Raw genomic sequence first — 27,694 nt, forward strand, 5'->3', positions numbered from 1 at the left:
TATTTCTAGCCATAAAGACCACAAAAAAAAGTCTTCAAAGTGAACTCACCCACTTCTCTCTTTTGATAGCCTTTCTTCTCAAAATTCACTCTTTCTAAGCACAAAAACAATGGCCATCTTCCTCTTCATTCTTCTCTGTTTTCTTCCCCTCACCATGCAAGAGGAGCCCTGCCCTTATCCTTGCTACCCTCCGCCCACCGGCTCCGGCTCCGCCACCCCCACCACCCCCTCCACGCTACCACCTCCGGCAACCTCTTACTCTCCTCCTCAAGGGTACAACTACCCTACACCGTCAGGGAATTTACCAAATTACCCTTCACCACCTTTTGGCAACAATTATGGAAACCCTCCTCCTCCTGACCCTATTTTGCCATACTTTCCTTTCTACTATAAAAACCCTCCCCATAAAACGGACGAGGGATCATCGGCAGCTTCAAGGCTTGGAAGAAGATCATCATCATCAGCAAGGCTCGTTTTGTTTTCGTTTTCGTTTTTCTTGTTGCCACTTGTTTGAGGTAGTAAAAGTAGTTGTTTTGATGTAATCTGTGGGTTCTTATGGGGGAATTTTGAGATGTCTTGCCATTAAAGGAAAGCTTGGCTTGCAATCTAGTTGCAGAAATTTGAAGGGTTTCGTGTAAATTTGTTTGTTCGGCAATAAAGTTTCAAATTTTATTTAATACTTATTTATTTTAGTTTTAATTTATTATCTTTTATTTATCATATTAATTTTTTATTTTAATTAATCTCATACAGACTAATCATTATATAATTAATATATTTCTAATTTAAAGTTATTTAGTGATGCATCAATTTATTTATATTATTAATAACTAATTGTTTATTTATAAAATATTATTTTTGTCAAAAAAAAAAAGAAGTTAAACTATTGAATAAAACACATGTGCAAAGAAATCATATAATTTATCTATAAAAATTAATATTACTCTAAACTATAAACAATCTTATAAATTATCAATTTAAATATTAATAATGATATATTATATAATTAAATATTATTTTATTTTTAATTTAAAATTATTTAATTATATAATAATATATTATCGTTAATATCATGATAATTTGATATTGTTTTATTATTAAAGTATTTGGTCACAAAGAGAACCACCATGATTCCAATCATCCAAAAAGGACTTTTGATTTAGGGCCATGTGCAATTGCCTCATAAAAAACCCACCAACCAAATAATTAATAGATAATTATTTTTAAAAAAAACTATTCAATTCCTTAGGACAAGGGCGTGGAACATGTTTATCAATTAAATATATAGATCAAAATGATAAAATATTATAATTTAAAAATATTTTAATTAGTACATTCGAATATATTTGTATATTAGATGAATTTTTTTAGAATTTATCAGTTTGATAATCAGACTCGATTATAAAAAGATTCATTGTTAAAAATAATAATGAAATTTTCCTTCAAGTATGGTGGATAAAAAAGTTTTTCATATTTCATAAATCAAATTGAAGAGATAATTTTTTAGTCTTGATGCTCTTCCTCTTTAAAATGATTGAATATTAAAGCCTTCATAAGAAAGGGAACAGCTGTTACCTTTTGAGTTCATTTTCTGGTTGAAGATTTTATAAAATTTGTGTTATTGACTTGGAACTTTCGTAAACAAACAAAAAGTTCACCGTCATGTTACCCAATTCCTGTCTGCCACTTCAAGGAAAAATCATCAACACAGTATTAACTAAGTTATCTAATTTACATTAATTAGAACCTTAATTGAGAGTAGATTGGAGCGTCATTCGGATCTCGAACAAAGGCCAACTCAAAGATTGAAGTAGCCTCAAATCATATACAATCAGCTCAAAATCGAGCTTGACTTTCTCAATTGGTAAACAATAACAACAAAGATTAAAAAAATGATTGAAGAAGAAGAAGATTAGGTGAGAAAAAAACATCACAAAAGCAGTATTATCAGCGAGACAATCTCTGGTGTTGTGATGCTGGTGAGACGTCGATCTCAAACTTGATTTAAGATCTACAAGCTATATTTTCTTCAGCTCATGCTCAATTCGTTCAAACCGAACAACAAATCAAATCCACCCACAAGCCCTAATAGAGTAATTGTACAAGTTATTCCTATAACATTGTGTTTCAAGGATCATAAGTTTAAGACAAATGAAAGATATATAAGTTATTACATGCTAAAGAGTGACTTAATAAATTACAACTTCTACTGATGAATGAAGTTCCATATATTTGGTGGGGAGGAGAAAATTCCAATCTCAAATGCCACCATTATTCTCTATTCAGCTACATGTCACATTACATTCTGCATACATAAAATACTTGGAAAAACAGAGTTACGAGCATGAAATGCAACCCTCAAATGATTTTTCATCAACACTATGCTCAAACAAACATGCCAACTATTGAATCTCACTGGCAAAGCTCTGCATTTGCAATTAGTATTGCTTCATAACCATTGGATTTTGCTGATACGGGTAATGGTAACTTCTTCTCAAGGCAGTATGCGAATGTGTGAAATATAGGCTTGCTTTGTTCAAGAAGCTACTCCAACTGCTACATAGCCTAGATGACCTACTCCGGAACTGCTGCCAACAACAGTATCTTTCACACTCTTCCTCATCATCATGTTGTTATTTCTTCGAGCTCCCACTTTTGGTTTCACCTCACTTCTGTGGTCTTTTGTTGCCTTACTGGTCTCTGATAGTCGATGTTTCTGCAAACTCGGACTTCTCTCTTTCTCTCGCTGTTTCCTCTCTGTGTTCCCATTTTTCATTCTGGCTTCATGATGAATGCTGCTATGGCTTAGGGGAGCTGAAGAGACCTCAGATAGCTCAGTTGTTGAGGACTTTGATGCTTCTGAGGATCCAGGTTTATCACCAGTGTTTACAAACTCACTCATGGCAAGGCCTTTGTCTTTTCTGGCCTTGGAAAGCATTGGTGATCTTGCAGTACTTTTGGTCCCTGGATTTGTCGACTGATGTTGTAATTTAGCTGGTGCCTATTTATTAAAAAAAAAAAAAAAAGATGGAGGGTTTAAATGTTTGGTTGCATAAAATCTATCAGTCTGTTTTTTCTTCAAATGGAATACTTTCTGATTCTACAGGTCCAAGACAAAGAATAAGTGCTACAAGGCTGTTCTATTTTCTGAAGACAAGAACTTCAATAGGCACTAAAAAGGAAAATATGTAATTCAATTTAGCATGTCAAGAAAATATATAATCTAAAGACACTCTTTGACTGAAATCATAAGAACCAGTGCTGATTTACCCATTTAGGTGGACTTCACCAAAATGCTAGAAAAATAGTCCAATATAACTATGCCGTGCAATATGAAAAGTGTACCTTGTTTCCATCAGATCCAGGCAGTGCAGTGGCTTGATTGAAAGAAGGCATTGGCGTTGCTTTGAAATTATGGCTTTTCCGGAATTGTCTAATTGCGGCCTGTGTCTTTTCCTGAAACAACAGTTATTTAAGCCATACTGATTTTTAAAAGAACAATCCTCTTTTGCCCAAGACAATTAGATTCTGTCATTTGAAATATTCCTGAATCAGTTTCTTTTGAGATGATGCAGTAGCTGCCGCAAAAAATTAATTTATTTTATTTGCAGTACTATATCCCAATCATTGGATGATCTCAATACCTGTGGTTTTGCTCGTATCTGATTCATTTCAGCCTCCTTAGCATGCATTTTTTCCTCCAACTTCATGTCGAACTGAAATGGATGAATCACGAGTAAGACACCTAAAATTGATTCTGAAAAGTCTAAATGACAATAAAGTTAGGCTTGCTTGCCTCTTTCCTCCTTTCTGCCCGTTCATTGCTTTTGAAACTGAATGCTGCAGAACTTGGCCTCATGACTGGGCTTCTTGAATCGGCTGCAGTCTGCTTAGGCCTGCACAGCAGTTGCCCCACATCAGAATTATGACAGTTAGTTCCTTAACAGCATGAAAAATATAGCAGTTATGTTGATAACTGACCTATTTGGCATTTGGCGACCTCTAGGATCAATCTTATTTGACGCAGAAGGTTGGGACTCAATTACTTTCTTGGCTCTCAGCAGATTTTTTTCACTGACAAGAAAAAAGAAAAGAATCCAATAAGTCACATCTTGGAATGTACAAGTTCGCTATCAACATAAAAACACTGATTACCTCTTACTCCCAACCTTTGATTTTGAAGCAGAACTTTCAGATTCCTTTCCCAAAAAAATAACCAAGATATTACTAAACAAATATTTGAAAAATAATTAACTGCAAATTTGAAGGAAAGGGGCAGTGTCTCATATAGAAGACTAATCATTTGAGCCATATTTCAAAAGCAAACCTGAGTCTTAGGCGATCTCTGTAATGAACGCATAACTGGAGTGGATGATCTTAATGACTGCTTTTCTGTTTTCATCCTCCCTGGACTACCTTTTTCCATTCTGTCCTGGTTCTTTGCAGCAGCTTTTGAAGTCTCGAGAGAAACAGGCTTTTGGACATGGCTCTGAGAATTCAATTTAGACTTACCAGACTTATTTGCCATGGGAACTCTAGTCTGGAAGAAGCAAAACAAGTGTGACTCACAGAGAAAGATACCATAAGACGATTATAATTTGGATAGTGTAAGCGTGATGCACAGTTGTACCTTCCATATGAAAAATATATTACAAGCCACTTGCTAGACTATAAATCAATAATGTTTTTTCAGATAGAGAGCTTATAAGAATGTTGTGACTATGATGATTTAAGAGTATTCATGAGAAAATAGTAATCTATACCTTCGGAGAAAGATTTTTCCTATTTTCCGAACTAGATTTATCAACTTTCTTAGTGGCTCTATTCTTGGGGGACAAGCTGATGGTTTTAGAAGATTCATTTACATCAACCACATCATTATTAGAGTTCTTCTGTAGTTCTATCTCTGCTTCATCATTACTTGGAAGTGACTTGTCACAGACAGTTCCAGTTTGAAATGTTTCCAGGGATTTAACATCTTCAGCAGCAGTGTTGACCAAAACATCAGCATTGGCCCAAGTAGCTCCCATTGGAGTTTCTGCAAGCAAAACTGAAGGATCTTCTCTTTCACATTCCATTACATCAAGCTCTCCATGATAATCTGAACCTTCAGGGCTCTCATCAAAGTGAGTCAATTGGTTAGTTCCATTTGCAGAATAAAATTGGTTCCTTTCATTCCCATTGTCAATATCCTGTCTCCAGTTTGCAGTCTCTGAGACATTCTCATCAACGTGGTAGTCATGACTCTCTTGTTTATCATTAAGATCTTCTGAGTGGTGCACATCCAGATTCTCAAAAGCAGTTCTATCAAATTGATCACAACAACTACCTTCAGCTACATTTTCATATCCATCTCTATAACCCTCACTCTCAAAGACATCATTTTCACCAGTTTGGTCTTCATTTGCATTTTGGCACTCGGACGAACCCTGAAGCAGAAGAGCCTTCCGCTTGAAGTGAGCTTCAAAATAAGCCTTCTTTTCAATGACTGAACCCGGTTTAGAGCATTTCTCAACCTCTTCAAGGTACCTATTGTGTGAAAAAGACGATCTCCTTTCCCAAGATAAGGGTTCCTTTTCAAATCTTCCAAACGATATAGAACCAGAGTGCAAAGAACCTGACTGTGCAGTTCACAGGGAAGAATTAAGTGAATAACCAAACAACTAAAAAGATGGAAGCATAAGATAACATGTGTGTGCATTATAAGAGTAACAGTTTCTAAAGATAATAAGCAACTATTAAACTGCAAAACCCTATTAAAATACAATCATAATTAAGAAATCAACCTCAAAGGATTACAAATATAGCAGCTAATTCAATTAAATTTGAAAAGACCACCTCATTGAGTCTTATCTCCTTGTGTTGCTTCTCTGATTTTAACACTAAATCTACAATGCTAGTGCAACTGTGTTTGAGGACAGGGTAACTCAATAATACTATTCAAAGTCACATTTCCGCATTATCGATTAAAAAGATTCAAAGAGAGTTAAAAACACTCAAATGGAAAAATGATTACTAAACTTAAAATAATTACAGATAAAGATTTCAAGATTGAAAAAAACCACAAGACAAGAAAGATCTACTTAAACAGAGCTAAATAAAGACTGTGAACTCCTTGGTCTATGTGTCATATACTGACTGATCAATGGCAAAAATAAAATCATGTCAACAGCTGAAACCGAAAGGCACTCAACTAAAGTATAAATTTCAGTAGAAATGAATGAAAAAATCTACCCACAAGTAAGAAAAAGTCTAAGACAATTTCACTGTTGAAAATAAACAAAACAAAACAAAACTCACTGTTCTTCTCCCCTATCTCTTTTGGACCTTTGGTCAAACAACTATTGCAGATTCCTAAAAGAAACTAGATCTCTTTGTCCAGCCAATGAAACCAAAAAGAGTATAAAGTCATTCATCATGATAAAACATGATCTCAAATTATTCATTAAGCAGGAAGCAACGAAAGCAAACCCGGCAAGAAAAAATGAACATAAACATAAAAGCAAATTTAGATCCTAAACAAATTACACAAGTACCTGAAAACTAAGGCTGCAAGGCTCTTCAATCTCACCAGCCATTCCAACTTTCTCTCACTCTCTCTCTCTCAAATTAAATCAACAAGCATCAACCATTTTCAATTCAAATCACCTGCTACAAAAAAAAAATGCCAATCATCAAAACACAGAGAGAAATAAACTTCAATCTCAAGAAATGGATATCCCACAATGCAAGTCATCAGAAAACAACATAAAAATACAGTGTTTCGAAGCTTGAAACATAAATGTAAGTAAAGAATCATAACCAGCCGTGTTAAAGAGTTAAAACCCCAAGAAAGGTACGCTTTTCAGAGGCTTAGATCTCACTCTCTACACTCAAAGATTAAGTTTTGTCTTCTGGGTCTGGCCCGTTACATGAAAATGCTTAAAGTGTAAGAGGCTTTGGGATTAGTTCTCACTTCATTTCATGTACCAGTTGTTGTCTCTTTTGTCTAGTTCAAGCCAGACACTCAACACTGTTACGTGCTTCTTGTGTGAATTCTATAGCTCGATGAAGAACCGTGTGATGGGAAGAAAATTACTAGGGTTTCTGGGCATTAAACGGCTGAGATGAGATTGAAGATCAGACAAGAAAAATACTGCATGGGCATGTTATAGTTCAAACCGTAAAATCGAACTAAACTGATCAAAATTCACAATTAGGTTAGAAATATTTGGAAAAATAGTCTATAGTTTCAGCTACTATTCAACCATTTTTAAAGCAAATCAAATTATAAATCATATTAATATATATATATACACGTGCGGCATAATTTCTTTTACAAATAAATCATATTTTACTTTTTGATATAAATAACATAATTATGTATATTTGTTTTCTATATATAAATATAAATACGTTTATATATGTTATTATATAATTAAATATTTTAAATTAAAGATAAAATAATACTCAATTATATGATAATATATATAAATATATACATAGTTATGTATCCAAAATAAATATATATAATATTACTTTTGATATAAATTATACTATATTAAAGATATATACACCCTTCAACAATCATATGTTCTAATACATATCGAAAAGGAATTCATTTCAATCTTTTAAATTAATCTAAGTATATGAAAATTGTATTTATGAAAAAAGAATTGATCAAAAGTTTAAAAACCATATACAAACCCACCTAGAGTTTTTGTTTCCACTTATCTCTAATTTTTCATACATAAGCATAGCATAAAAATCAAATTATATATCATATCGTATCGAATGATACGCTTTTAAACAAATAAAATAGTAAAAAATTATAATTAACATATTATTATTTTGAAAAATATTACAACACTCCTAAATTTTTAAAAATTTTCAAATACAATCATATTGCATAATCATTTTCTCTAAAAAAAGTGTATCAATCCGTATAGATAATGTATATCGTATCATTAGATACATATCGTATTATATAATATATTCGTTGTATCATATTAATTTGACACATATTATGATATGTATTATTTTTTATTTATATCATATCTAAGATTGAATTCGAAGAGAACTTGTTTGGATTCGGAACGAGCTTTGTTTGAACGAGTCCGAGCAGAGCTTGCTTAAATGAGCTCGAGTATGAATTTTAAGCAAAAAAGGAGCACGAATCGAACCCAAACATTGGCTGAGCGAGTCGAGCTCGACTCGTGAGCCGCTTGCTCAAATGAAAAAAATTTTAACTCGAAACAAATGACATCGTTTGTTCCCTAAAATACGAGCCTAAAGCCAAGCTGTCAAGTCTGAAATGCAAGCCCAAAGTCGATTAAAGCGAACTCAAACCAGAATACATGAACCCGAGCTAAATGCGAGCTACTCCTAAATACTAAAATTATAAAATGAATCAAACACGAATATGTATCTAGCGAGTTCAACGAGTCTGAGCTTGGGCTCACTAAAAACAAGTAAAAAATGAGTCAACCTTGTTCGGGTTCAATTCGGTTCGTATCCAACTCTAATCATATCATATATCATTGGATATTGGCAATTATAAAATATAATAGTAAAATGTAAAATAAGGTACGCAGTTATTCAACTATATATAAAAATTAATTTTTTTAATAACCGGAGATTGTACTAATATTTAGTGGACAGATAAATCTGAGATACAGTTATCAACCTTATAATTACTGTATTAAATAAGTTAAAATTTTACAAGTATAATAAAGACTTAAACTCAAACTTTACCCTTAAAAATTTTAATATTTTATCAATTTTACTAATCGTAAACCCGTATACAAAACTATATTGTTGCTAATCAAAATTTTTAGCTTTCTCATCACGTACACTAACAAACATTTCACTTTGTTTATTCACAATTAACAATAATTTGGTTACGTGAACAATAATGCATAATTGTGATATTGACAAAAAATATATTTATAATTCAAGAAGCTTCATTTATTGATAAATAAAAGAATAAAATATTAAAAAGATAATTAATAATAAAATAATATCTTTGATTTTTCAATCGGATTTGTCGAAGGAAAGGGAAGTAGTTGAAACTGAGCAGTTTATGATGTGAGGAAGCTAGACATTACTGTCGACTTTCCAGCTAATGATGTTTCCCAGCTGAAAGTGATCGTTTGTTGGGTTCTTTCTGGTGTATCTTTGCTTATTTTTCTAATTTTGTGTCCCACTTTGACTGAATTTATTTATTTATTTATTTTTAACATTATCTATTATTATTATACGTAACGTTAAATATATATCAATATGACAAATTAATAACTCTTCTCAATTATTAAAGTATAAAAAATATTAAATATTAAATTAAATTATTATTTATAGACGAAATTAAAATTTAGTTTGAATCCTAAAGGAGTACAAATAACTGCTAATTTGAGATTGGTTTAAATTTAAAAAAATAAATTTAAAACTAATAAGTTAAGATTTAAACTTGGTTCAAAAAATAATTTAATTTTAAATTTGATTTAAATCAATTCGAATTTAATTTATTTTATAGAAGTGTACATGATTCAGTTCGAATAATAAAATCAGACCAAACCACGTAAAAATTAAAATTTAGTTTGTTTGACTTATAAAACAATTTAGTTTGAATTGATAAATTTTAAAAAACAATTTACGGTTTTGGTTGCGGTTTAGATGGTTTTTAAATTGAAGTAAACTATAAACCTTATTTTATTATAATACATATATATTTGATAAAAAATTTTAATAAACAATTAAATGTATAACTTATTTTTTATATTTATTTTGTCATTTTCTTTATATATAGTTGTTTTAGAAAATTATAATTCAATTATTATTTATTAAATACGATATATTTAGAAATAAATATTTTAATAGGTTCTAACTATAATTTAAATTAGTATAAACCATATTTTTTTTAGTTTGGTTTGATTTAAATTTTTTTAAACTATTTTTTTAATTTAATTTAAACAAATTTTCAAACTACACCAAATTGGACCACACACCCTTACTCATTTATGAAAATAACCCAAATTTTTAGACTCAAACTCGGTTGATTCATTCGAGCTTGAATAGGCCGGATCAAATATAATGTAAAAATACAATTATTATATAGAAAACCCCAACCTATAAAGTAACTCCCAAAGAAGCTATTAACCACAAAAACAACAGCATATACTTTGACCCATGGATAAACTCTCCTCACTCATAGAATGCAGGCTATCAATTGACATTTTTTCATGTCATTCACCCATGATAAAAAGAGTTGAAAGATTATTTTCTATTTAAGTTTTAATGAAAAGATAAATATATATCTATAAAATTTCAAAAACTCAAACACTCATCTATGGGCTAATAACTATTACGGTCATGATGAAAATCGATTGATGACAAAAACTGAAGATGAAGAAACCTCAACCAATTCTCATATCCATCGCATTGTCCATCGAATTAGCTCCAGATGAAGTTTCCATCATGTGATTCATCTTCATCTGAAGTCGGATCGACGAAAAATGAAGTCGATCTTGGAGAATTGAGGTTTTGTCTTTGATTTTCATGTTCTAACAATCTTCGTCTATCATTGGTTTTGACAAAGAGAAAAAAGAGGAGAATGGTGTTATCTCTGTCTCTGTCGCAGTATAGTCGCCATTGTTTGACAAAGAGACATAATAATTTTATGTCTTATCACATACAAAAAATAAAAAATACATCTCCATGTATCTAAAATAAAACATTTAATACTAGAGCTTTATCCAACAAGCCTCTTTAAAATCCTTATCTGATTTTAAGTCTTTCTCATGACGTTGATCTTATACTTTTTGTTTACACTTTGTCGGAATAATTTTCGAAGATCTCATCGGTAAAAACAGTAATAATGAAAGACTATCTTCTTTATCAACACCCAAAAGCTAAATCATGAACATCAAAAAATAGGGCCCAGAGGATGGACCTGATTATCAGACAAAAAATGGAGGGTCCCAATGGATTGATCTGATCTTTTAAAAAGTGGAGCCCTAGAACTTTATGATGAATAAAGGAGTTACGGATTGATGCAATTATTCGAGCCTTTGGATTAGACACAATTTTTTACACCCTCTGTTAAAGTAATAAAATAGGATTAAAAAATAATAAAATTATATATATTTATTCTTAATATATAATTTAAATATATAAATAATATATAATTATATAATTAAATAATTTTAAATTAAAAATAAAATAATATCTAATCATATAATAATATATTATTTATATATAAAAATTATGTATAAAAATGTGTATATATATTAGTGCTCGATAGGAAAATAACTTGGTTTCGGTTAAGATTTTTGTACAAAATTTAATTTAGGTTAATTTGATACGGTTTTAAACTAAATTAGGGTATAATCAAATTGACATAAAATTAGTTAGAATTAACCCAAATTCATTCAAATGTTTAAAAAAATGTTATCATCATAGAATTCATTACGACAAATAAAGAAAAACAATTAAGAGAGAAGTATTAATAGAGCATATCATAAATAGTTACAATTTCAGGTAATTGTAATTTATCTAATTATATTTTTATTTAAATATTTTATTTTATTTTTAGATAATGAAAAATGAGATTTTGTTATTATAATTATCAATGTGTTTTAAAAAGTCTTGATATATAATTTTTAAAATTATTTATGAATAAGATAAAATGTTATATTATGTGTTTTGTTAATAATATATTGTAGTAATTTAACCCTAGTTTTATGTTATTTATATGTCAATTCAATGAATATTTCTATATAGATGGTTTCAAAATAAATATACAAAAAGTGAAATTTGATTGGATGAACATAGGACGATATATATTTGACCCATTAAAAACTTCTGAAAATAAATTTAGAATAAAATTTGAATATATATTAAATTCAACATGAAGAAAATTTATGCATCATTTTTAGATGCAAATATCCACCAAACTTAATCCAAATTATTAAATGTAGGCATCTTTTTGAAAATTGGTTATAATAAATGTTTTTAGACCCATATCATGCATTATCCCAGGTAAAGGGTCAATTCACAAGTTGAACAATCTTATTAGTCAATGAGATAACGGTATGACATATTCAAAATTTTTAAATGAGTTTTTGTTAGTGATATCATCATGACATCAGCATGATAGTCAGACTAGTCTGATTTGATAGTTGGACCATGGTTCAATATTATTCATTTGGTTAAAACCCAAGTTAATCTGGTCTAACTTGTCAACTAAGGGCAAGCTTGAAGCCATATTGTTTAGCTCGAAAATTCAATTTCAAGTTATGGGCAAACCTAGAAAAAAAAATTGTCCATTAAGGTATTGGGATTTGGCTTAAATAGAGGTTGTCCAAGCCGTAGGGCTGATAGAACTCACATATTCATTATGGATAGGGGTATATTTGTTAGGTTTTCAAATTTGTAAGGGGTTGTAGAGGTGTTTTTACAAGTTTTTAGAGTTATAGGGATAGAGCCCATGATTAAAAATTTTTATGTTCAGGCCCAAACAAAAAATTTGAGGTCGAAATAGGTAGGCTCGAAGCCTGACATAAACTTTTTTTCTACTAACCTGTGCTTAAACAAACTAAGCCCAATTCAATATGTTCGATATACAAGCCTGATTTGGTCCAATAACTAAAATAAGTTTTACTCATTATTTAGATCAAATTTGGTACTAGTTTTCAATAAGACCAACTGGTTCAATTCATCTTTCAATAAAACTATACGTACACATTTTTTAAACATAATTTGAGTATACACAAATGATGTGTCAATATATAGTTTAATGATTTTGAAATAAAAATAATATAACAATTAATCACATGATCTCATATTATGTATATATTCAAATTGTGTAATAAAAATGTATTCACATAATATTATTTTTCATCTTTTAAAGTAATGGATGAAACAACCACTACAATCAAGCAAATGCATTGTTGAAGATTATCATTCCATATGGAAATTGGTTATTAATATTAATAATTTATAGATGTAAGGTAGTTGTGGTCCATTTTTCCATTGAATTGGTACCTCAATTAATGACATAATAATGAATTTGGTTAGCTAATAAATTTCCATAGCAAAGAAAAGGTAACTTTCCTTTTCCCTTTGACTTCGTACTTTGCCTTTTGGTATTCTCTTTGGGTTGTTAAGGACAAAAAGAACCTAAAAAAATTTAAGTGCTCTTTCCCCACCAATTCTAGCTTATGTTGTTTGATTCGATTTTATGGTTTAATATGTTTTATGCACACTCTAGCCTTCAAAGGATAACTTGAGTAGAAAAACTAGGGGTACCCAAACAACAAAAAAAAGTATGAGTTCAAAATTGACAACATGTAATATTAAACTCTTGACATATCCAGTGTTATAGTTGTAAGGTCAGTTGTTAGACATGTGGTCTTGGTGTGGAAGTGGCAAAGGTGAGAACATCTGTAATACCCTTAAGTATGTTCTAGGGGCATTTATATCTTTTGAACTTGTTTTGAGATATTTCCAGTTTTAAATATATATATGTTCACATGTATGTGTGTTTATATATATATATATCCATTTTAAAAGGTATGAATATATATAAAGAGAAAAAAGACAAAAAAAAGAAACTTCAAGCCTTTTTCCATCATCTTCTCCCATCCATTCCAGCAGCTAGCCTTCTTCATGTTGTTTTCTTTTATTTTGTGAAGAAAAAGGAAGGAATTGAAGGGGTTTTGGAAGACAAAATAAGAAAAGAAAACAAAGAAGCACTTTAGAAGCCTTGGTAACCAAAAGATCTCTTTCCTCTACCTTTACCTATGTTTTTATATATTAGATGCATGTTATATGACTATGTTAGTGTGTTTTGGTGTCGATTTAAGATGGTTTTGGTGATAAAGAAAGCAAAACAAAGAGGAGAAAGCCAACTTGCAAAGATTGGCTTGAAACAAGGTAAGAGATATTATTCTTGGTATGTTTCATGTTTTATGCTTTTGGTTCCTTGGCTCTATGTTATAAATGATGATTTTGAAGTTGAGAAATGTTGTTTTGCTATTTGGGGGATCTATGTGTGTTAGTTTGTTCATGGTAGAGAGTTGGATGATATTTATCGTTTTGCCACTACGTTTGTCCCACAGTTTGATTATTTTATCTGATGAATCATGAGTGCTATTATAGCTTGTTGGAAAGCTCTTTGAATTCTCTTTTCAATGATATATAGCTTGTATGAATTAGAGACCGTTTGGACCATTAAATTGTGTGAACAAAAAGACTATCTTACCAAATAAATAGTGAATATAGTTTTTTGCCATTGACTTCATCCCATATTTTGACTATCTTATTTGATGAATCATGAGTATTGTTATAGCTTGTTGGAAAGCTCTTTGAATCCTCTTTTCAATGATATATAGTTTGTATGAATTAGAGACCATTTGGATGGTTAGATTGTATGAAGAAAAAGACTGTTTTACCAAGTGAACATTTTCGTGAATAATGATTTACAGTTTTGGAAAGAAAGAAAAGGAGGAGAACAAGAAAGAAAGGAAAGGAAAGAAAAGAAAAGAGAGAAAAAGAAAAGAAAAAGAAAAGAAAGAAAAGCAAAAAAATGAATTTAGGGCTCAAGATTCAGGGGTTGTCCCAAGAGTATGGTCTGGTGGATTGTGGATAGTTTTAGATGGAAGCAAGATTAGTAAGATATAAAACATGCATGTATGTTATGAACTATGAAGGGCACTTTACACTACACCGCCTGCAGTAGGGCACGTCCGCAGTAAGACAGGTTCATAGTAGGATATAGACCCACAGTAGGGTCTGCTTATAATAGAGTATACTTGTAGTAGAACACAATTTAGATACAAAAATGGTGTAGTGAGAGAAAGGAAGAGAGTTCGAGCTTAGAAAAATGTCAAATCCCTATAATCAGTTTCTAGAAAGTATCAAATAGACATCAAATGGGACAAAGTATGACTCAAATAGTAAAAAATGAATTAGATTATCCCCCTCGATTCCTTATGGAGGTTATGATATGAGATTGAGTCTTGAGAGTAAGTTAGAACAGGAAAGGAGATAGTTTACTTAATTCTTTCCCCTTACTGAGTGATCTTATCTCTCACTTCCTTTTCTTTCATGATTACAGGTACAGGTGATCGTGGTAGTTGCGAGGCATGTCAGGTCAGTAAAGATAGATCTGGCAGGAGCAGTTTATCTCTGGTTTATGTTATATGCATATAGTTGTATGTCTTATTGACTTTTGACCTTCTTGAAATGGTTGTACAATTTTATATGATTACTCCATATTTTCAGATACTTTCAGATGAGTTTTCATATGAGATATATACATCTTTTATTCGCTTTCAGATTTTCAGTTTTCTTAGAATAATTTTTAAATACTTTTAATAATGAGTTTAGTTTAAAGTAGTAAAAAAAATAAAATAAAATAGACGCTTCAGATATTAATTCATAAAATTTCTTCTTCAGAAGGTAGTAATTCTGGAGAGGGATATTACAAGTTGGTATCAGAGCATGATTTTGAGAACCTAAAATATGTTTTCTAAAACAAAATGGAGTAATCCAAGTAACACAACAATGAAATACCCTTCAGCTATACTGACCACCCTCGTAGCCAATCACTGCAAGTTAAGTTTTCACTTATACCTATTGAGTTTTATGAGACTGATGTGTTCATTTTTAGGACCTATGAGTCGAACACCAGTAGATCCCTTTCAGAGGAGCTAGAGTGAAAGAGTAGCTCCCCAGGTACCCTAAGGGGGACTCAGTGCACATGATGTGCTAGAGATTTTCAGAGAGATAATGAGAGAGCATAGAATTACTCTTATACAGGGAAGCGAGACAATGTATACACTACCAACCTAGGGACATAATATGATGGGGGTTACTTCAGCATCTACAGAAGCCCTAGTAAGGACTCAGCTGTATCCTATTTTCAACCTCCCTATTATGCACCAACCTCAAAAATTTGATGGTGCAAAAGACCCAATAGCAGTTGAAGAGTGGTTGGAATCAGTAGAGAGTGTAATGACCCTATTTGACATGACCGACCAAAAGGGAGTGAGATATGCCACCTATGTTTTCAATTTAGAGGCAAAAATATAGTGGAACTTAGTCAGAGAGACGATCAATGTCTCAGAGATGACTTGGTCCGAGTTCAGGCGTCGATTTAAGGTAGAGTACAAAGGCACCAATGTTACTTGTATTAAGGCCCAAAAGTTTATTAATCTAGTATAGGGGACCGATTCAGTAAAAGAATATTCCACGAAGTTCAATTAATTGTCTCAGTATGCCCCCGAGATAGCTAGTATAGACATAGGGCATATGTAGAAGTTCATATACAAGCTAGATCCAAAGATAGCCCGAAATGTTATGATAGGGGCACAACCACTTAAGATTTATACAGAAGCCCTCGATAGAGCTTTGAGAGTAGAGGTTTTTGTGAGGAAGAGGTTCATCAGACCATAGGGCAAAAGGTTATGCCCCTTGTTGCCATGCTAGTTCCCCCGATAAGTAGTGGTTCAGTTTTAGCATAAAGAGACCCTTCTCCAGAATGAGACAAGAAAGGTAAGTGATCTCTCTAGTTCAGAGGCATGAAAAAGAATTGGAAGAGTAGAAAGAAACAGAGAGGACTTGAGATACCAGTTTGCTAGAAATATGGGAAGCAACATAGAGGAGAGTGTTTGGCAAACTAGGTAGTTTGTTTCAGATGTTGTCAGCCTAGAAATATCGCTTGTTTTTGTACAGTTGCCCTAGTGAGAGTAGAGTAGCAACAACCTATAGGAGGGGCCACAACCAGAGTTTATACTATTACTTAAGGCCAAGTAGAGGCTAACCTATCAGCAGTCACGGGTCAGATTCTCTATCTTGATACTTTTATTTATGTTTTAATTGATTGTAGGGCTACTCAAGCCAAGAGTTTACTTAAGAGGTTAAAGTTACAACCTGTTAGAATAACTTAGAGGATTATGATCGAGTTATCTGATGGAAGGTCAGTCATTAGTAAGATGTCCTACTAGGACAGAGTATTGTGATTCAGGGTCAATAGTTACTGGTGGACTTGATTGTGTTCAAAATGTCAGATTTTGATATGATTTTAGGGATGGACTTTTTGGGGAGATACAAAGTTAAGATTGATTGTAAAAAGAAGAAAATAAGATTTAACTTAGACTTTGGAGATCAATTCGAGTTTGATGACAGTCATATCCGAAGTGTGATGATCAATATGTTGAAAACCAGTAAAATATTGAAAAAAGGGTATACGAGATATTTGGCTCATGTAGTAAGCAAGGTTGAGTCAGACTTGACTATTGATGAGACGCTAATGGTATGACAGTTTACATATATGTTTTTGAGTGAGCTATAGAGATTAGCTCCCGAATAAGAGGTTGAGTTTAGTATAAAGCTGACACTAAGCATAACACCTATTTCGAGAGCACTCTATCGAATGACCCCTACCATGTTACAAGAACTAAAAAAGTAGCTCCAAGAGTTACTAGATCATGGTTTTATTAGATTGAGTCATTCTCTTTGGGGAGCTTCCATCTTATTTGTGAAAAAGAAAGACGGGTCCATAAGGATGTGTATTGATTATAGAGAGCTAAATAAAGTCATAGTTAAGAACAAGTACCCGTTACCTAGGATTGATGACTTATTTGATCAGTTAGAGGGATTTGTGGTCTTCTCCAAGATAGATTTGAGATCTGATTATCACTAAGTGATAATGGCAAAGAAGGATATACCCAAGACAACTTTTCAAACGAGGTATGACCACTTTAAGTTTGTAGTGATGTCATTCAAATTGACAAATACCCTTGCGGTATTTATGGATTTGATGAATAAGGTATTCCACGACTACCTGGATAAATTTATTATGAAAATTTTGGCTAGATATAGTTACCTTTTTAGGGCATGTGATTTTAGCAGAGGGTATATCTATGGATCGTAGTAAGATTGAGGCTATAGTTGAGTGACAGAGACCAAAAATAGTCAAGGAGGTTCGTAGTTTCTTGGGTTTGGTGAGGTATTACTAGAGGTTTGTGGAAGGATTTGCCAGATTTGTCAGACCTCTTACAACTCTTACAAAGAAAACAATGTCATTTTAGTAGTCAGATGCTTGTGAGGCAAACTTCCAGAAATTGAAAAGAAGATTGACTACTACTTCTGTGTTAGAACTTTTAGAGGAGAGAGTTGAGTATGATCTATATACGGATACCTCACATGGTGGTTTGGGAGCAGTGTTGATGCAACGAGGCAAGATGATAGCATATGCCTCAAGACAGTTGAAAGAATTCGAAACCCGATACCCTACTCATGATTTAGAGTTAGCAGCGGTGATTTTTACTTTGAAAATCTGCAAACACTATTTGTATGGGGTAAGATGTAATATTTATACTGACCATAAGAACCTCAGATATTTCTTCACTCAGAAAAAGTTAAATATGAGACAAAGGCGATGACTCAAGTTAGTAAAAGACTATGACTGTGATATTAAATACCATCCAGGTAAGGCTAATGTGGTTGTAGACGCCTTCAGTAGAAATGTGATGATATCATAACTGACGGTCCAGAGAGAAATTCAGAGAGATATAGACCAAGAGTAGATTGAGCTTGTGATTGGAGCCCTCACCAGATTAGAGATTCAGCCCACTCTCATAGATGAGATTTAAGAGGCTCAGACAATAGATAAGTAGTGTCAACAGAAAATTCAAAAAGTTTAAGAAAGTCTCGAGACAGATTTTCAAGTATCGAATAGAGTTATCAAATTTAGAGATCGAGTGTATGTCTCCCAGATAAATGAATTGAAACAGAGAATTCTTATAGAGGCTTATAGTTCTCTTTACACTACCTACTCTAGGGGCATAAAGATGTATCAGGATTTAAAAAGACATTTTTGGTAGTCCGATATGAAAAGGGATATAGGTGAGTTTGTTACCAAATGTCTCACTTGTCAACAAATTAAGGTCGAACACTAGAGAACTTCAAGGTTGCTTCAACCTCTGTCTATTCCAGAATGGAAATGGGAGCATATCTCTATGGATTTCATCAGTGGACTCCCTAGAGTTTAGAATGGATACGATGCTATTTGGTTGATTGTTAATAGATTAACCAAGTCAGCTCATTTCCTGCCCATCAAAGATATTACTACCACAGATCAGTTGGGGAGATTATATGTTAGGGAGACTATTAGATTACATGGGGTACCTAAGACCATAGTATCTGATCGTCATACGAGATTTATATCAGCTTTTTATAAGAGTCTCTAGAGATCCTTGGGTACTAATTTGGCATTTAGTATAACCTATCATCCTCAAACAGATGGTCAGACATAAGGGGTTAATCAGATTTTGGAGGACATGTTAAGAGCTTGTTGCCTAGATCATAACGCTACGTGGATAGAAATGTTGCCCTTGGCGGAGTTTGCTTATAATAATAGCTACCAAACAACTATTCAGATGACACCTTATGAGACATTATATAGTAGGAGATGTCGTTCTCCTCTCTATTGGGATGAGATAGGAGAAAGAGATGTGTTATCTCGATCCTTTAGGCCTAAGTTGACTCAAAAAATGGCCGATGATGTCTAGCTGATTAGGTAGAGAATTAAACAGGCCTAGGACCGACATAAACGTTATGTAGACCATCGATGTCGAACTTGGAATTCAATGTGGATGAGTTTGTATTTGTAAAAATTACTCCATTCAAACATTTGATGAGATTCAGAAAGAAAGGAAAACTAGCTCCCAGATATATTGGTCCATATGAGATAGTTGAAAGAGTTGGTAAAGTGGCTTACAGATTAGCCTTACCAGCTAGTATGAACCAGATACATGATGTATTTCATGTCTCATCTTTAAGGAAGTGTCTTGGTGATCATTTCCAGGTCGTGAATACAAATGATATTCAGTTAGCAGAAGACCTTAGTTATGAAGAAAGACCGATTTAGATACTTGATAGGAGAATTAAGTAGCTAAGGAACTAACAGATTCCTCTAGTAAAAGTCTTACGAAGAAACAAACAAATAGATGAGGCTACCTGGGAAATAGAGTAGACCATGAGGGAAAAGTACCTAGAGCTGTTTTTTTGAATTCTGAGGACATAATTCTTGTGAGGGGGGAAAAGTTATAATACTCTCAGGTACATTCCAGGGGTATTTATGTCTTTTAACCCTGTTTCAAGATATTTTCAGTTTTAAATATATATATGTTTGCATGTATGTGTGTATGTGTGTGTCTATATATATATAAATCCATATTAAAAGGTATGAATATATATAAAGAGAGAAAGATAAAAAAAGGAAACTTTAAGCCTTTTTCCATCATCGTCTCTCATCCATTCTAGCAGCCAGCCTTCTTCATGCTGCTTTCTTTTGTTTTGTGAAGAAAAAAAAAAAGGAATAGAAGGGGTTTTAGAAGACAAAATAAGAAAAAAAAACAAAGAAACACTTTGGAAACCTTAGTAACCAAAAGATCTTCTTCCTCTCCCTTTATCTATGTTTATATATATTGGATGCATATTATATGATTATGTTAGTGTGTTTTGGTGTTGATTTACGGTGGTTTAGGTGATAAAGGAAGCAAGACAAAGAAGAGGAAGTCAACTTACAAACATTGGCTTGAAACAAAATAAGGGGTATTATCCTTGGTATGTTTCATGTTTTATGCTTTTGGTTCTTTGGCTCTATGTTATAAATGATGATTTTGAAGTTGAGAAATCTTGTTTTGCCATTTGGGGGATCTATGTGTGATAGTTTGTTCATGACAGAGAGTTGGATGATATTTATCATTTTGCTATTGACTTCGTCTCATGTTTTGATTATCTTATCTGATAAATCATGAGTGCTATTATAGCTTGTTGGAAAGCTTTTTGAATCCTCTTTTCAATGATGTATATATATTGTATGAATTAGAGACCGTTTGGACTATTAAATTGTATGAACAAAAAGACTATCTTACCAAATGAATAGTGAATACAATTTTTTGTCACTGATTTCATCTCATGTTTTGACTACCTTATTTGATGAATCATGAGTGCCTTTATAGCTTTTTGGAAAGCTCTTTGAATCCTCTTTTCAATGATATATAATGTGTATGAATTAGAAACCGTTTGGACAGTTAGATTACATAAAGAAAAAGACTGCTCTACCAAGTGAACAGTTTGTGAACAGTGATTTATAGTTTTGGAAAAAAACAGATGAGAAAAAGAAAAGGGAGAAAAGAAAGGAAAGGAAAGGAAAGAAATGAGAGAAAAAGAAAAAAAGAAGAAAAGAAAAAAAAGCAAGAAAAAGAATTTGGGGCTCAAGATTTAGAGGTTGTCCCAAAAGTATGGTCTAGTGGGTTGTGGATAGTTTTAGATAAAAGTAAAATTAGTAAGATATAACGCATGCATGCATGCTATGAGGGGGCACTTTACACTACACCATCCATAGTAGGGCACGACTGCAGTAGGACATATTCATAATAGGACATAGACCCATAATAAGGGTTGCTCGTAGTAGAGCATAATTTAGATTTAGAAATGGTGTAATGAGAGAAAGGAAGAGAGCTCGAGCTTAGAAAAGTATCAAATCCCTGTAGTTAGCTTTCAAAAAATATCAAATAGACACCAGATGAGACAAAGTATGACCCAAATAGTAAAGAATTAACTAGATTATTCCCTTTGATTTCTTATGGAGGTTATGATGTAAGATAAAGTCTCGATAGTGAGTTAGAACAGGAAAGAAGATAGTTTACTTAATTCTTTCCCCTTACTAAGTGTTCTTATCTCTCACTTCCTTTTCTTTCATGATTGCAGGTACAGGTGATCGTGGTAGCTACGAGGCAGGGTCAGGTCAGTAAAGATAGATTCGATTGGAGTAGATTATCTTTAGTTTATGTTACATGCATACAGTCGCATGTCTTGTTAACTTTTGACCTTCTTGAGATGGTAGTACAGTTTTATATGATTACTCTATATTTTCATATGTTTTCAGATGATTTTTTATATGAGATATATACATCTTTTATTTGCTTCCAGATTTTCAATTTTCTTAGAATAATTTCTAAACACTTTTAGTTATGAGTTTAGTTTAAAGTAGTTTTTTTAGATAAAATAAAATAAAATAAAATAGACGCTCCGAATATTAATTCATAACATTTTGTTGCCAATGGCTCGCAAGTATACGAGTCAATCAAGTAATATAGAAAGATGTCGATCCCACAGAGATTGGTTGTTGAATACTAGCTTGTTTTGTAGTTTAAATTAGCTAGAGAAATAGAAATGCTATGGATTGGGACTGAATTAAAAATAATAAAATAAAGCAACTAACTAAATTGAAATTAACAAAGGAAAATAATTACCTAGCAAATTAAAAGCTAAATACCAATTATAGAGAAGCCTAGAGTTTATGATTTTACTATCAATTACTCAAAAATCAGTAACGAATCCAATTAAAATCAATGACAAGATGAATTATTGATGGTTGATTATCCTATTTTACCCAATTCCTCTGTTAAGGTTAATTAGAAGTGTTAAGATTAAAAGCTTACCTACTTTCGTGGTATGTTGTTAATCAAAACCCACTAATTTCTATGACAATTAATTTGCCGACAAAAGATTTATATTTATCTTTAAATAAAACCCTAGGTTTAGCAAATGCATGAACTAATTAGGTATGTATTTCTCAATATCACACTCCAATCTACAAACAAGCATGGCATTGGGCCCTAACACCAGGCAAGAAGTTAAAATCACAATTACTAAATCAAACATTCATCATCATTAATTAAAAATCAAAACCTATTACATAATCTTTGAGAATTTATAGATCCATCATAAACCCTAGTAAAGGAAATTAGCTATTCATGGTTATGAAGTTCAAACTACAAGATAAAGTTGGAAAGAGAGACATTTTGAATCAATAAAAGAAGATAATAAAAGAGATAAGAAAAACTTTAGGGTCTTCAAATCTTGATTCTCTTGGGTCTTCTATCTTTAATCTTGGATCTTTCTTCTTCTACTTGTTTCTTGAAGTTTTCTCTCTCTAAAAATCCTTTGAGCTGTTGTATATTTGGTTCCCCCTTTGGAAAAGATGTAATTTTCTTTTTATACTTGTCACTTAACCCTATTTTCTGTTTTCTTTTTTCTTTTTTTTTAATTTATGCCCAGTAATTATGGGCACCAATTATGACCATAAGACTGCCCATAATTACTCTCTGCCTCTTGATGTAAACCCTTCTCATTTGCTTCTTTAAACTTCTATTTTCACTCTAAAAGGGGTTTGAATGACTCCAAATCATTTACAAATATAATTCAAAGAACAAAATAAGATCAAACTATCAAGATTAAATAAAACTTAAAGAATTTAACAAAATGGACTAAAATTCACTTTAAAACTATACTATTATAACCCTATTTGTGTGTATTTCATACACACATCAAACTCCCCCAAACTTAAGAACTTGCTTGTCCTCAAGCAAAAGGGAACAAAAGTGAAACAAAAGGGAAAATTGAAAGGATCAATAGGGTTTAGGTAATTGAATTCTTAAAGTGACCTTAATGCAATTGAAAGCCAAAACTTGCTCTTCAAAATCCCTAAGTGCAAGAGACACTCTATCTCGGATCCAAAGAAAACAAGGTCACAAAAATCAAACTGAAAATGTATGCAATGATCAGTCTCACCAAAATTGTTGCACTTCAGATAGGCATATACGTACTTAGCAATCTTCATGATCTCTAAATAAAGTCAACCAAGTCCCATAGGCAAAATTAAACAACTTATCTCCACTAATGAAGGTGCAATGCATTTCAAAAGGATCAATAGATCTTTATTTAAGTTATAACGTGGCTAGGGGTATGGGTTCAAGAATAAAAGGGATAAATGAGTTAACAAATGAACATGAGTATACTATTAATGAGGAAGTAAAAATCTACATGATTACAAAATAAAGAATAAGGAAGAAATGTGAATATAAATTGCACTAATAATATGTGAACAGATTTTTTTTTTTCTATTTCCTTTTCTTCTTTTTTTTTTTCATATTGTTTTTTTCTTCCTTTTTTTTTTTTTTTCAGATATCTCTTCTTTTTTTTTTTGTTTTGCTACATGTATGAATATATATAATTCTCTCAAAATCCCCCAAACTTATTTCTTTGTACATGGGGCATATTGAATGATAATGCCATGACTTTCTCATTTTTCTTCATTCTTCCTTTTCAACTGATCCTAAAAAAAAAACATGCAAATCTACTCATCTTATCAATAATATAACTCATGTAAAGGGTAGGTTTAATATATTTATTAGCTAGGTGGGTGATTAAGGGTTAAAACAAAGAAAATGCAAAAGGTTGTAAATAAAACACAAATAAAAATGGCTCAATGGGCTAACAAGAGATTAAATATTTATAAAGGTTAGCTAAGAGAATAAGGCAATTTGGGGTATACAAAGAATCAAATAAATGCCTATATCATATCCCTTATCAATGCAAGTAACTTTTATTTCGCCTCGAAAGATTGCGTGACAAGTTCTAGGACTCGTGAGACACTAGAAAATATGTCTATGCACAGATAAGCCCTCTCTAAGTAAGCAAAACAATTTCGAAAAATATGACCACATGCACAACAAACTCTGAATGACAAATGCAACAATCGTAACTCTATCACCAATCATGAATGTCTCAACACTCCTTGCCTTTTACGAACAAAAAGTGGGTTCGATTGCCAAAGGTGTTTTAATCATTCAAATCACCTGAAAATATTTTCACAAGTGTGTCTTTTAAGGTACTAAAAGTGAATTTGTAAAATTTAGTCCAAAATCAAAGAAGGGATAAACAAATGGGGGTTTGATTTAAAACTAAAAATAAAAACTGCATAAAAACTAAACATTGAAAATGAAATTGCAAAATTAACATTAAAGACTCCCCCCACACTTAAGACAAACATTGTCCTCAATGTTTATTCAACATGTAATAAAGAAAACATAACTAAGCATGGATAAGAGAAGAAGAAAAAGATGAAAACTCCCTGGCTCAGTATAAGCTCATGTGATGAAATTGGATGAAAATGCAAACATTGTCCCTGAAATTAGAATGAGTAAATTATGAACAAAATTGCACTATCTAGCAAAAGAGGTCTCAAAGAATCACATCCAACTAATGAAAAGAGAAAGATAACAACATTATCAACAATTATGGATCCATATATGCAACAATCTCCATCAGCAAAAATAAAAAAATCAAATAATGAATAAATCAGCAACACTTTTCCAATAAGCTTGACATTTCAATTATAGGAACCTGTACATTAAAATCTTCATCAAATCTCCACATTAATAAACCACATGCAACCCAACAAATTGAGCACCAACTCATCATTAAACTAGGAAAACATCACATTGAATCAATAGAAAGTGCTCAAATGCATCCAACCACATCAAAAGAATATCATATGGTCTAAGTTTCCAGTCTATCAACATCAATACAGTCATCAAAATATCAAATGAATCAGTTTATCAAAATATAACTGCATAAAACAAAGCATAATGAAAGTCAGTCCAAAATAAAAAGTAAACATTAGAACAAGTGAAAACATCATCATGATTAGCGGTCAAATTCTGAATTGGATGTGGAGGAGCTCTGATCAAGTGGAGAAGGGGAAGGAGTGAATCCTTGGTGATGGAAGTAGGCTTTCAACATGCTGCTGATTTTTTTCAGTTTCCTTTGAAGCTTGAGTTGTCGCTTTTCTATCGTTTGCAACCTTGCCATTATGTAAGAGCTTCCAAGTGCTGCCTCTTGGACTGGGACCTATGCCTCTTCCCCCATTTGCTCTTGAGTAGGGTTTTCACCTATTAAGACATAAGAACCATTTGCAATTTTTCGGCAAATACCTATTTTTCTAAGTATTTCAAGGCTGATAAGCTATTCCCCTACTATTGGTGCATACCCACACTGCGACACACTAAAAGCCCCAACAGCGATAGCTATCGCTGTAATAAAAACCCCACAAGCAATGTTTCCCTTTCTATTTTTTTCATCCAAGGCTGTATATTTGAATCTTTGTCCTAAAAAGGCCCCACCATTAATTTTTGTGCCATTAATAAAACAATGGAGCAAGAACAAATCGGTTTTAGTAACAATGCCATCATTGTCCCCTCTTGCATAAATATTTTTCATAATAAACCGATGTAAAATCCTATGGAGGGGACTACTCAATTTAGATGCTTTATCCAAAGGTGACTTGCGGAAGATATGGTGTGTCAAATTGTGCCACACGTCTGCACAATTAAAACTGCCCATATGGCGGGGTGTTACCCCATCATTAGGGAAACCGAAAATTGCATTTATATCACTAAGGGCTAAGTTGTAATGTTTATTACTAAATCTAAAACTCATTAACCCATAGGCTGAACTAGTAGGATCATCAACAAATTGGTAAGAACTTAGAAATTCTAGGGTGAGCTCTTTAAAGGTATGGTGATGGATTTGATAAAATCTTTCCCAACCTACCCTAAGCATGATTTCATGGATGTTATTATGTAGATTCAAAGTTTCTAAGGTATGACGATCTAAATACATTGTTGGGATAATTTTTCTAGGTAAAAACTCTTCATACCTGCTCATTTGATCGGTATCAGAAAATTGCAAAGTGCGAGGGAAGAGTAACAAAGGTCCAGAGCTTGCTCGAGATGCCCGTGGAGTACGTTTCACAGCTGTAGGACGTGATTTGTGTTCTGTTGCTTCCTTTTGGGCTTCGATGCACTTTTAGATGTCTTCGGAGCTGGACGAGGAGGTGACGGTGATGTTGTGTCACTGGTCGTCGGAGAAGAGGATGATGGTGCTATTGAAGACAAATTGCTCGGACGTTCATATGGCCTCTTTTTGTTAGGAATGCATTTAATCCGACCCATTTTGGAACGAAAAATTCATTCCATGTGGACTGAAAAAAAAATTGGAACTATTTTGGAAAGAAATGTGAAGAAAAATTAGACTTGGATATGTGGCTTTAGCGTGAGGAAAAAAAAATGAAAATTTGAGGGAACAAGTGCGAGAAAAATTTAATTGGAACCAAGTTTGATGTGTTTCTGAAGGGGAGGAAATGTGGGGCTGACGAATTGAAAATGGAAAAGAAAATAGGGTTGCCAAGGAAGAAATGAATTACGTTTTTTTTTTTTTCAGGGGCTGGAGCGAATTCCGTTTCTGCAGTGTGGTGGGGTCGACTCGTCAATTTGTGGTTGTACAGAGGAGAAATGAAATTGGAAGAAGCTGGAAGGCTGACGATTTTTGCTTCAGAAATAATGGAAGGGCTGACGCGTCAATTTGTGGCTGAAATTTGGAAGAGAAAATGATAGCAGAAAAGGGTTGTGGTCGGGAGAACGGAGAAGAAAGGTACGACGTTGAAATGGGAGGTAAAATATAAACTAGGGTTTTAAATATATGTATATATACAGAAATAAAATATATATATATATATAATATGCATAGAAGGGAAATAATAATAATAATAATAAAAATAAAAATAAAATAAAGTAAAAGGCAAAATAAAACTAAAATAAAATAAAATATAAATAAGTAAAAAAAAAAATGAAAGATGAACAACCAAACATACTTTTCCTCATTTTTTCCAGAGGCCAATTATAGGCACTCTTATGCCCATATTTGCTCTCTATAAACACTTTTCCTCATTCTTTTTTTCTTTTTCCAGAGGCCAATTATGGGCACTCTTATGCCCATATTTGCTGCCTATAAACACTGC

General features: G+C 32.5%; 2 protein-coding genes across 7 annotated transcripts; one reads left to right on the forward strand and one right to left on the reverse strand.

Annotated features, from left to right (window-relative positions):
- Positions 1–677, forward strand: LOC123217381 (leucine-rich repeat extensin-like protein 1). The gene has a single exon (XM_044638386.1). The coding sequence runs from the start codon at positions 110–112 to the stop codon at positions 512–514; it is 405 nt and encodes a 134-aa protein (XP_044494321.1). The 5' UTR covers positions 1–109; the 3' UTR covers positions 515–677.
- A 1,464-nt stretch (positions 678–2,141) lies between these two features.
- Positions 2,142–6,959, reverse strand: LOC123217795 (protein WVD2-like 7). Of its 6 annotated transcripts, none has more exons than XM_044638932.1 (10): positions 6,826–6,959; positions 6,537–6,648; positions 4,764–5,621; positions 4,328–4,540; positions 4,156–4,199; positions 3,982–4,074; positions 3,797–3,896; positions 3,645–3,716; positions 3,346–3,456; positions 2,142–3,001 (listed from the first exon to the last, which is right to left on the reverse strand). In XM_044638932.1, the coding sequence occupies exons 2-10, from the start codon at positions 6,576–6,578 to the stop codon at positions 2,537–2,539; spliced, it is 1,998 nt and encodes a 665-aa protein (XP_044494867.1). In that variant the 5' UTR covers positions 6,579–6,648; positions 6,826–6,959; the 3' UTR covers positions 2,142–2,536. The 6 variants fall into 6 exon arrangements, with proteins under 6 accessions (XP_044494867.1, XP_044494868.1, XP_044494865.1 ...); XM_044638933.1 differs by having other exon boundaries at positions 6,537–6,651; positions 6,826–6,948; XM_044638930.1 differs by having other exon boundaries at positions 6,807–6,948.
- Positions 6,960–27,694: the final 20,735 nt, after the last annotated feature.

Source organism: Mangifera indica, chromosome 5 (assembly GCF_011075055.1).
Source record: "Mangifera indica cultivar Alphonso chromosome 5, CATAS_Mindica_2.1, whole genome shotgun sequence".
In the NCBI taxonomy this organism is placed as follows: Eukaryota; Viridiplantae; Streptophyta; class Magnoliopsida; order Sapindales; family Anacardiaceae; genus Mangifera; species Mangifera indica.

Coding starts and splice junctions, on each gene's coding strand:
- LOC123217381 (XM_044638386.1), top strand. CDS start 110: ATGGCCATCTTCCTCTTCATTCTTCTCTGTTTTCTTCCCCTCACCATG.
- LOC123217795 (XM_044638932.1), bottom strand. CDS start 6,578: ATGGCTGGTGAGATTGAAGAGCCTTGCAGCCTTAGTTTTCAG. Junction 3,457..3,644: donor AGATACGAGCAAAACCACAG/GTATTGAGATCA, acceptor CTGTTGTTTCAG/GAAAAGACACAGGCCGCAAT. Junction 3,002..3,345: donor CTGGATCTGATGGAAACAAG/GTACACTTTTCA, acceptor TTTAATAAATAG/GCACCAGCTAAATTACAACA.